This window comes from Hemibagrus wyckioides, linkage group LG08 (assembly GCF_019097595.1).
Source record: "Hemibagrus wyckioides isolate EC202008001 linkage group LG08, SWU_Hwy_1.0, whole genome shotgun sequence".
NCBI classification, from domain to species: Eukaryota; Metazoa; Chordata; class Actinopteri; order Siluriformes; family Bagridae; genus Hemibagrus; species Hemibagrus wyckioides.
The window spans coordinates 9,531,781-9,543,211 of NC_080717.1; the positions used below are offsets into that span (position 1 = coordinate 9,531,781).

At 40.5% G+C, this 11,431-nt stretch overlaps 1 protein-coding gene across 1 annotated transcript; it reads right to left on the reverse strand.

The window, feature by feature from the left end:
• Nucleotides 1-5: 5 nt before the first annotated feature.
• ptcd3 (pentatricopeptide repeat domain 3) lies at nucleotides 6-11,404 on the reverse strand. Its single transcript, XM_058397959.1, has 24 exons — nucleotides 11,290-11,404; nucleotides 10,277-10,329; nucleotides 9,570-9,609; nucleotides 9,298-9,343; nucleotides 9,132-9,200; nucleotides 8,599-8,703; nucleotides 7,630-7,753; nucleotides 7,366-7,475; nucleotides 7,107-7,183; nucleotides 6,387-6,474; nucleotides 6,214-6,274; nucleotides 5,876-5,958; nucleotides 5,643-5,787; nucleotides 4,674-4,724; nucleotides 4,444-4,533; nucleotides 3,755-3,783; nucleotides 3,542-3,648; nucleotides 3,346-3,424; nucleotides 3,160-3,250; nucleotides 2,457-2,542; nucleotides 1,772-1,920; nucleotides 472-513; nucleotides 222-380; nucleotides 6-134 (listed from the first exon to the last, which is right to left on the reverse strand). Exons 1-24 carry the CDS (start codon nucleotides 11,376-11,378, stop codon nucleotides 95-97), a joined length of 2,013 nt encoding a protein of 670 aa, XP_058253942.1. The 5' UTR covers nucleotides 11,379-11,404; the 3' UTR covers nucleotides 6-94.
• Between the last annotated feature and the right edge of the window lie 27 nt (nucleotides 11,405-11,431).

The following is an 11,431-nucleotide window of genomic DNA, read 5'->3' on the forward strand; positions in this document are numbered from 1 at the left end:
AAAGACAAAATCTAAAGTCAAACTTTGATTACAGGTTGCATTTTATTATTGTAAAGACATGATAAATTACACAAAGCACTCACTGCCTTTTAAATCACTCGTATGTAGAAGACTCCAGCTCAGATAACATCACCCTGATGGCAAAAAGAAAGAAAGAAGCATATTCAATTATTTCTATTCATGCATCTATAATAATAATAATAATAATAAAAGAGACTTACTTTTGCTCATCAGTTAGCTCAAACTCCTTCTGCACCCTCTCGATGAGATGTGGAGTAACCGGAAGGCAAAAACTGGCAGAGATCTGGACCAGCTCGACCGCCTGCTGAACGTCATTGTGTGCCTTTATACAGGCAAAAAACTCATTCATCAGGTCCTCACTGTGAGCAGGGAAAGTGTTTTAAGGTTTTTGGCTAACAGATTGCAAAGGAAAAAAAAAAAGGAGAAGTTTGGGACAGGAGCCATACTTACGATGGAATTCTGTTGGTAGATTTGAAGATGTTCAACATTTCCCTGGAGAAAAAAAAAACAACCCAAAAACAAATAGGTACATTATTCATCCTGTATCATTCTTACTATCCAGTGTTTACCATGGCTTGCTTAAGTATTTATCCCCTTATGTAACTTATGACCTAGATATGAAATGGCTTTAACTGGGATAGTGTCAACTCTGCACAAACTAATCCCTAATACTGAAGTGGTGGGAAAAATAGTTTATAGATAATTAAAAAGATTTTACACAGCAAGAAGGTCCTGAGTTCGACTCCAGGGTTCAAACAGGTAGGGGCCTTTCTGTGTAGAGTTTGCATGTTCTCTGTGCCTGCGTGGGGTTACTCCGGTTTCCTCCCACAGTCCAAAAACCATGTACATTAGGTGGATTGGTAATTCTAAATTGCCCATAGGAGTGAGTGTGAGTGTGTGTAGTTCTCTATTTATGTGTGTGGCCCTGTGATGGACAGGCGACCTGCTCCAGCAGATCCCCGGGACCCTGATTAGGAATAATGCAGGTATTGACAATAGATGGATGGATAAAAAGATTTAAAATTCAATTCATTTGTTGTAAAACAATTAGTTCTGGTGCATAATCAGTCGAGTCAAGCTACATTCAATTAGCTTGGGGCCGTGATGGGTCAAGTGGTTAAAGCTCTGGGTCATTGACCGGAAGATCGGGGGTTGAAGCCCCAGCACCGCCAAGTTGCCGCTGTTGAGCAAGGCCCTTAACCCTCTCTGCTCCAGGGGTGCTGTATCACGGCTGTCCCTGCGCTCTGACCCCAACCTCCAAGGATGGGATATGTGAAGAAAGAATTTCATTGTGCTGTAATGTATGTGAGACAAATAAAGGCTATTTCTTTCTGAGTGTCTTATGATTTCAATATAAATACAGTTCTTTAAAGACAACTAAACATCATAAAGCTCTCAAACAGTTCTGAAAAAGCATCTAGTCATGGTTTGGTTATGAAAACATCCCACAGAGTATGATTAAATCTATTATTATTTTTTAAAAATGGGAATATTATTGCACAACCACAACTCTGCATCGAGGAGTCTCTCTAACAAAAGTCTTTCTTGAGCAAAGAGAGACCAGAAAGAATCAAGAGAAGCAACCAAGAGTAGTGCTGAATGAGCTGTAGAAAGTCGTATGTATGAGGAAAGAAGCCGTTAACTGGACAACTAAAGCCAGGACATGCCACGATGCTGGAGGAAAGTTCAACAGGAGTGATTGCTTATGCAAGGCACTCTATATGGATCCCTTTCTCAGTGCCATTCTTACCCAGCCTCCTGTATCCTTTCTGCTGCCAGCAGGATGGAGGTGATGCTACTGAGGGAATTTGTTGACCAGTTTAGTGGCACTCTGCCATGGTCACTCGGCATGAACAGTCTTTTTATATCCAGAGCACAATCTGCGAATGAATGCTGAACCTGCAAAATACATACAAGGTTATTTATAGATGTTTTTCATTCTAGACCAGTGCTGTTTGTACAGTTTAACAACCTGTATCCTTCTTTTATCTGTTTTACTTAATGAATGGAATACGTCAACAAACGTAATTTTTCAAACACTATCATATTATGTATCCTTACACTGAACTGCAATCTTAGCTAAGAAATGTAAAAATCATTCTTTAGATAGGTTTGAAAAATGGACCTAAAGTCTAAAAGCTTATCTCTCTGGACAAGTACTGATTCTCAGTCAACAAAATCGGTGGTCATAGCAACAAAATGCATGTCTGAGACATACAGGAGACTAAATTACAGAGAAAATAAAAAGGAAGACTAGTTTCAGGTTTTATAATGGTGGAAACAAGGGTCTGTATCTAAAAAGACAGATAATGCTGCTATAGGCTATAGTCTGTCCAGGACAGGGATGCCTGGATGACCCTCACCAGTGGCCTGTGCCCCAGGAAAGCGCTAGGCTTAAATAATTAAAAGTACTTCTCTTTCTGTAAAGGTATTACCTCTGTGCTTTGTTTCTCCCGAGCCATGAGGGAAAGGATCTGCTCCAGCAAGTCCAGTTTATTGTCATGTCCCATCCGTTTGATATCTTACACATAACACACAAAGTGAATTGGGGGGAAAAAATCTTTGTCCTTCACATATACACATACACTATATTGCCAAAAGTTTTGGGACACCCCTCCAAATCACTGAATTCAGGTGTGGTTTTTCAGGAGTTGGTTTGGCTCCTTAGTTCCAGTGAATAAAAGGAACTCTTAATGATTCCGTATACCAAGACATTTTGGACAATTTCATGCTCCCAACTTTGTGGGAACAGTTTAGGGATGACCCCTTCCTGTTCCAACATGACTGCACACCAGTGCACAATGCAAGGTCCATAAAGACATGGATGAGCGAGTCCTGACCTCAACCTGATAGAACACCTTTGGGATGAATTAGAGCAGAGACTGCGAGCCAGGCCTTCTCGTCCAACATCAGTGACTGACCTCACAAATGCGCTTCTAGTCGAATGGTCCCATAAACATACTCCTGGAAAGCCTTCCCAGAAGACTTGAAGCTGTTATAGCTGCAAAGGGCATATTAAATTCATGTGCGTGTAAAAGCAGGCATCCCAAAACTTTTGGCAATAGTGTACACACATACTGTTTTTGACTGCACAAAATCACAGAAACCTACATGAATGATTTCAGGAGTTACACACACCTTTCCATATCTGAGGAAGCAGGTCTAATCTGTTGTCTGTGTCAAGTGCCTGAAGCAAATCTTTTATTCCTTGAGAATTGGGGAAAAAAAGCTGCAAGCAAGAGCACGAGTACAAGAAACATGAAATATCTGCGGTGAAAGATCAGCACTTTTTCCATTTGTTTGCCTTTATGTTTTTCTACTCACTGAGGGAATTAACTCTCTGTACCACTTTAACACCACGTCAATGTGCTCCATCATACAGAGAAGATTGAAGAACCGCCCACTGTAACAATAATAATAATAATAATATGGGGTTAAAATGGGGGGGGGGGTCATACACTTACAATAAATAAACATTATACAACTTCTCATTTCCTCAAGCCTGTGTATTTATACTCACTAGTAGATGCTCTGGTTATAGGAATCCCCCAAAAGCTGCCAGTTGTCCCCTACTTCAAGCAGGCTGTGCACTCTGTAAGCCTGTTCAATGTCCTTATTGTCCAGGCACTGTAGAGAAACAGAGAGACAGAGAAAGAAGACGTTGTTGTTGTTGTTTGGCAGAAATCAAATAATCAGAATGCAAAATGTACAAAACAATCAAAAGTTCACTTACAATTCTCATCACGTTTGGGAAGAATTGCACTGCAAAAGAGTGAGCGTGTGTTTATTAAGTTAATCCCAGATATACACATTTACCCTAGAGCTGTGTTAGAACTTTGCGTCACACTAGGGAACTGTACATGTTTATTTTACACCGATCAGGCATAACATTATGAACACTGAGAGGTGAAGTGATTATCTCCTCATCATGGCACCTGTTAGTGGGTGGGATATATTAGGCAGCAAGTGAAAATTTTGTCCTCAAAGTCGATGTGTTAGAAGCAGGAAGCATAAGGATTTGAGCGAGTTTGACAAGGGCCAAATTGTGATGGCTAGACGACTGGATCAGAGCATCTCCAAAACTGCAGCTCTTGTGGGGTGTTCCTGGTCTGCAGTGGTCAGTATCTATCAGAAATATCCTTTAAGCCCTGTAAATGTCCTTTAAGCCCCACCTCGCAACTTATAAGACTTAAAGGATCTGCTGCCAAGATCTTGGTGCCACAGCAAACCTTCAGGGATCTAGTGCAGTCCATGCCTTGATGAGTCAGGGCTGTTTTGGCAGCAAAAGGGAGGCTGACACAATATTAGGCAGGTGGTCATAATGTTATGCCTGATCAGGGTATTTATAATTTATATATTTATTAATTGTCAGTATTGTAGTGTCTCATGAAATATATAAGTAGTAGCTAGCTTCCGTTATACCATCATCTGGGTCCTGGGCAGTAAAGCTCTTTCCTGACATCTCATTTAACACTTCCTGTAGGATCTCCGTGTGCCCCTGAGCCGAGCTGGCTGCAAGACAAGATCACAGACAGACAACCAGAGCAAAAGTTTAAGTAAATAATCATCATTTGTTCATGTGCATATATGAATACATGAGACGTTTTGATCTTAATAAATAAAAGAAATCAGATAAAAAAAAATGTATTTACCTGCTTTATAGAAGATGCCAAGGATATGATCATAGGTGGCCAAACTGGGACCTAATTAGAAGAAAGTGACACAAAACTATTTGTAAAAGCAATGCAATAAAACTATAAGTAATCACATATGGCTCATGTATTTTGTTTAATAGGGATATCAGAAATCATTTTCTTGGTTAAGTCCTTACAACTGTGATGAGCAGAAAAGCATTTCAGCATGAACAAAACATCAAACCTTGTGGCTGATGAGTTACAACAACAGAAGACCACAGCAGGGTCCAGTCCTCTCAGCCAACAACAGGAATCTGAGGCCATCGTGAGCAAATTAATCAAAACTAGACGATTAAAGATTGGGAAAACAAAATCATCTGGTCTTTTCCAAGTCTTTAATTGTCCAGTCTGAGTGCTCATGATGACCTCTGATACTTCGGTTCTCGGCTGATTGAAGTGGAACCTGCTGTGGTCTTCTGTGGGCTGTTGTAGCTCACCCACCTCAAGGTATGATGTGGCATGAGAGGAGAACAGGAATCTCACTGTTGGCCATTCTGAGATGCTGTTCTATTCACCAAATCTGAAGCCTTCCTGTCAGCTTACACCAAACTGGATTCATTATAAAAAGTGTAAAAAATGACTGAAGGTAAATAATTAAATATGCAAATTAATCTTAAAACTTTTGCCTTTTTGCCAAAGAAAATAATACATTTCACTTTCCCTGTTTATGTGATATGACGGCATAGAGAAGAATAAAATGAGAGGGAAATTAAGAGTCAAGTGCACTTTACTAAATACTATCTTTTAAAAATAATTAATTAATTAATAAATAAATAAAAATTAAAATCCAATAATTAAATTCATTCTGGCATGTTCAACAGAGTCCAAAATGTCCTGACCATGCAGACAGAAGATCTGATATGAAAATAAGTCTGTCTGTGTGTGTGTGTGTGTGTGTGTGTGTGTGTGTGTGTGAGAGAGACAAACCGATGCCCAGGGCCTTCATCTCATTGAGGATGGGGAAGGCCTGCGATCTGGCCAAAGAGCCGCACCAACGCAGTACCTTCAGCACTGTGTTAAATGTTATCAGGTTAGGCTTCACCTTCTGTTGAGCCATCTGCTTCAGCAGGTCCTACACACACACACACACACACACAGTGAGAACCACAGTGATAGCACAAGCTGTGTCTTCAGGAATTAAACAAACCAATACGACTTACAATGATCAGATCCCATTTATCACCATATTTGTCCCTCACTTCTGCAGCAGCAATGATGAGTGCATTGAAGGTGTACACGTCAGCTACAGGGAAAATGAATGATTTGTTCATATTGAGCAGCGTGAGTAATAATTTATATTTTTATATTAAAAAGCCAAAGCTGTTTCTGCTCAACTTCCTTCAATCAGTGTTGTTTTACTTGTTAAAAAAATGAAAGTGTAATTTTCATGACAGCAAAATAAAACAAAAGAGAGGAGAGAGAGAGAGAGAGAGAGAGAGAGAAAGAAAGAAAGAAAGAAAGAAAGAAAGAAAGAAAGAAAGAAAGAAAGAAATCCTACCAGTCAGTCGGTTGTTCAGCAGGTCTGTGTACATGTCAAAAGCCTTAGAGTAAGCTCCATACTGTGGGGTCAAAACATAATGTCCACTTACACATATATAGCGGGTTTTTTTTTTTTTGGGGTGGGGTGGGGGGTTGTCTAAGTTTTTAAAAAGCTGAGATTCTAACACACACCTTCACCATGCCCCTGATGAGCGCTCTGTATGATCGACTGTTCCGTTCTGGCATGGTGTTAAAGATCCTCTGTGCATTATTATTCTCTCTGTTGGTGATAAGATGGATGAGATTCGTTTTCACACTGATCAGGCATAACATTATGACCACCTGCCTAATATTGTGTTGATCCAGCTTTTGCTGCCCAAACAGCCCTGACCCATCATGCACTGTGTAACACCTTTCTATCAGAACCAGCATTAACTTCTTCAGCAATTTGAGCAACAGTAGCTCATCTGTTGCATCGGATCATGATCCTGTCACCGGTTCACCACTGTTCCTTTCTTGGACCACTTTTAATAGATACTGACCACTGCAGACCAGACGGGAACACCCCACAAGAGCTGCAGTTTTGGAGATGTTCTGATCCAGTTGTCTAGCCATCACAATTTGTCCCTTGTCAAACTCTCTCAAATCCTTACCCTCGCCCATTTTTCCTGCTTCTAACACATCAACTTTGAGGGCAAAATTTTCACTGCCTAATATATCCCACCCACTAACAGGTGCCATGATGAGGAGATAATCAGTGTTATTCATGGCACCTTTGAGTGGTCATAATGTTATGCCTGATCTGTGTATCTCTTAACAATAAACTGAAAACAGAACTGAATATCAGTTTACTCAGGTGTGAAGTCTTAAATAAAATATTTACTACCTGACCTCCACCTTACTATAACTCACCTCCATACAATCGTTAGTAGCTCAGAGGCTTTTCGGGGTCTTCCCTTTCTCCGCTTCGAGTCCTCTTTCTCTTCTACCTATTAGAAATCAAAGCACAAACATACATGTAAAGGAATCAAATGAATTAATACAAATTACACAAAAGAAGCCATTCTCCTTTGACCAATCCTTGAATAAAAATACACTACAAAAGAAAGTTTAAAATATGTCTGAAATTTATTCTACACTAAATGAACAGGATATATTGACTGTTCATTACCACACTGTCAGTTCTCTGTTCTGGGGAGTCTTCTCGTGCTGGATCCCGATCTCCGTGTAGACAAATCAGATCCAACAGATCATTGGTCAGATCCAGTGACACGGGGGAGCCTGTGAAAAGTACAGTAGCCAGGTGCTGGGTGGTTGTTTGGGCAAACATTTTTGTTCAGACCCTCACACAAAACTTGAGCTCAGTCTAAAAACTGCAACAAAATGAACTGAAGCCATGTATTATAGGAGATCCTGTTATGAGAGATCCTCCTACCTGCCTGAACAAGTTGATCATACATGTCCACAGCCGCCTTGACCTTTCTCAGCCTGATACGCTCCACAAGGGCTGCCTCAGACACCTCCTCGATTTGCAGCTCCAGAGTCTCTGGCATTAAACACTGCCAAAGAACAAAAAAGAACAATAATTAAATAGAGTAGCAATTAATGGATTCTACACCAATCAGGCATAACATTATGACCACTGACAGGTGAAGTGATGATCTCCTCATCATGGCACCTGTTAGTGGGTGGGATATATTAGGCACCAAGTGAACATTTTGTCCTCAAAGTTGATGTGTTAGAAGCAGGAAAAATGGACAAGCGTAAGGATTTGAGCGAGTTTGACAAAGGGCCAAATTGTGATGGCTAGACGACTGGATCAGAGCATCTCCAAAACTGCAGCTCTTGTGGGGTGTTCCCGGTCTGCAGTGGTCAGTATATATCAAAAGTATCCTTTAAGTCCTGTAAGTTGCTTACAGGACTTAAAGGATCTGCTGCTAACATCTTGGTGCCGGATACTACAGCACACCTTTAAGGACCTAGTCCATGGACCGGGTCCATGTCTCGACGGGTCAGAGCTGTTTTGGCAGCAAAAGGGGGACCAACACAATATTAGGCAGATGGTCATAATGTTATGCCTGATCAGTTTCAATGCGATACAGTACTTTACAATGTGATCTCAGTATTGTGCAAACAGAAAACACTGAAATTACTTCTTTAATCACTAAATATGCACTAGATATAATATAGATATGGAATGTTTTATATAAAGCAATATATTAGGGGCAGCAGTAAGGAGACACTGAAATACATTTTCAGAATACTAGTTTATGCTTTGCTGTGACTCAACATTTAATAATTGATAGTGCTAGTAACTAGTAATTCTTACTCCTGCTCATTATATATTTCTACACACACACACACACACACACAGTTTGACAACTTTCGCATGTATGTTACTCACTGGAATATGCGGTTCTGCAAAGTGCTTCTGGAAGTACCTGGGGTACGTGTTAATGAAATATTTAGCTGCATTTCTGCCAGATTCCTGGGACAAGGAATACAGTTTCTAGGGAAACAAAAACAAAAACAGAAAGGTGAATATACCTGCATGTTGGCAAAATTCTAGTTGTACACAGTCTATTACACCTGACAACTGGCTTTTTATTCAACAGCTGAGTTTCTACAAAACTACCGTGATGATGTTCCTCATCATAAACTGATGCTGGTGTTGTTCTTTCAGTTTCTCGCTGTTTGGGGTCGCCACAGCGGATCATCAGGTTTTACACCAGATACCCTTCCTGACACAACCCTCCCATTTAACCCAGGCTTGGGACCGGCACTGAGAGTTAACTCTTCAATGGCTGGGTTAGCTCACTGCCCGGGAATCGAACCTGAGCCACGGCACTGAGAGCGCTGGACTATCAGGAGGCTCTTACTCAGTATACATTGACACTGACTGGTGTATATTTTCTAGAACGCAGACTGAACACTTACAAACTCTCCAGATGTTCTTGGTGTGAGGTAGGAATCATCCTGAAACATGTACTGATAGGCAGTAGGGTCCTGAAAAATAAACATACACTTATTTATTATATTCCTTAAGCTTGCTATTTCTTCATCTAGAGCACAGCTAAAAAAAGACAGAAAAGTTGTGACATACCCTATTCACAGTGGCCGCCAGAGCCTGCAACACAGCCTCTTTACTCCTATAGAGAAAATACGCATGTGAAACGTGACTCGAGCAATAAGTAAGAAACGCTTATTGTGCTGAAAAATAATCGATGAGGACATGCTGTGATGTAGCACCGTGTGAAGTGGACTGTGCCTATCCTGAAGATGGTCATTTTCCAATAAGTGCATTTCCTGAAGTGCTTTATTCCTCTTATAACATACCATTGAGAATTGAGCAGTGGGTTAATGTCATTGCCTTACCATGTTTTCTTCCGTGGAATCACAATTTCCCCTTCTGAGCCTGACAACCAATAGCAGAGAGGAATATGTTTGAACATGCATCATTAACAGATTGAAATTAATGAGTTGAAGGTTTCAATTTAAGCGATTTTCATTTACAAGTTGGTCTATTTTCACTTTGGTTAATTGTTTCCTGTATTACTCACAATGCCAATTGACTACCTGTTGATAATGTTGCCAGATTTCCAAACTTCAACTTTAATGCTAATACTGCTGTCCTAAATGAATGCCATCATGCTTGTCATTTCACTTACACTATATTGGCAAAACCCCATGAAATGGACAATTTCATGCTCCCAACTTTGTGGGAACAGTTTGGGGATGACCCTTTCCTGTTCCAACATGACTGCACACCAGTGCACAAAGCAAGGTCCATAAAGACATGGATGAGAGATTCAATGATTTGGAGAAGTGTCCCAAAACTTTTGGCAATATAGTGCATGTTGAAGTTTGGTGAAATATTTGCTTCTAATACACATCACTGAAACTGTGCCAGCGATGTCCTCCTGTGATGTCAGAACAGCACACACCTGAAGACTTCACAGAATTACAAAATACATGACAGATATTTCAGTCCAAACATTTGATGTGTTTCAGGGTGGACCTTTCCTTTTTTTCTCATCTGCTAACACATCGCAATGAAATTACATGACATAACTTGGACTAACCTGACACTGCAGCTGCAGGTTCCTGGCAAACAGCAGGGCTGAGTCCAAAATACCTATTACATTAAAGAAAATAAAGCACACACACCAAAAAAAAAAACAGTCACCAAAGATAAACATGGGTAGTTTTGTGGACCAGTTACCAGATTAGGAATAGATCTTCAGATTCCTGGGCACGAACATTGCTGAAGATCTCTCTTAGACTACAAACATCTCAGCAGCAATCGAAAGAGTACACTACTTTTTAAGGATCCTTAAGAAAAACCGCCTGCTGCTAGTGTCCTTCTATCGCAGCTCCATCGAGAGTATAGTAACGTACTGAATCTCCACCTGGTACACCCGCAGCACAGAGGGTGATCAACTCGGCAATTAAAATCATCGGCTGCTCTCTGCGTTCTTCCTTGAAGGAAATGTACACAGCACGCCACCTCAAAAGGGCAGCAAACATCCTAAAGGACGCTTCTCACCCAGGATATCACTTATTTCAACTGCTGCTCACTGGCACACGGTTCAGGTCCATCACTTTACAGACCAACAGATGTAAGAACAGCTTCAACCCCAGCACCATACAGGAGCTGGTTTGTGAACACACACACATGCACATGCACCTGAAGGATCGCAACAATCTGATTCAGCATTTTTCTATCCACAAGACTTATTAATTTGCACTCTCTGTACACCTCAGTATGTGTCTATTCACATATACTCAGTATGTTTACATCTCGTGACACTTCAACACCCTCATTATATGCAATCCCTATGTTCAACTGTTGTGCAGTGACTTATTTATATCTATATATATAGTGTTTACATGCTTATTTTTACCGTATACATCATTACAATAAAGACTGCTCTAACTTCTCTGTATAGTGACAATAAAATCTTGAATGTAAGACATGACCTCCATCCTTACTTTGGTCATCAGTGCACACAGAGGGACCATCACTGGAGCAGCATCAGTATGAAAAACAAAACAAAACAATGAGAGAATAAATAAAAAACTGCAGCCATCTTACCTCCAATGCCATGGTTCTTTTAAGCTTTTATTAAATAAACGGCCAGTCTTGGAAATTTGACGCACTAGGTGCGAACAGGAGGACGCCATTTGCAACAAAGTCGAAGTGCATTCTGGACAGGAATATACCAAAGTGACAGTCG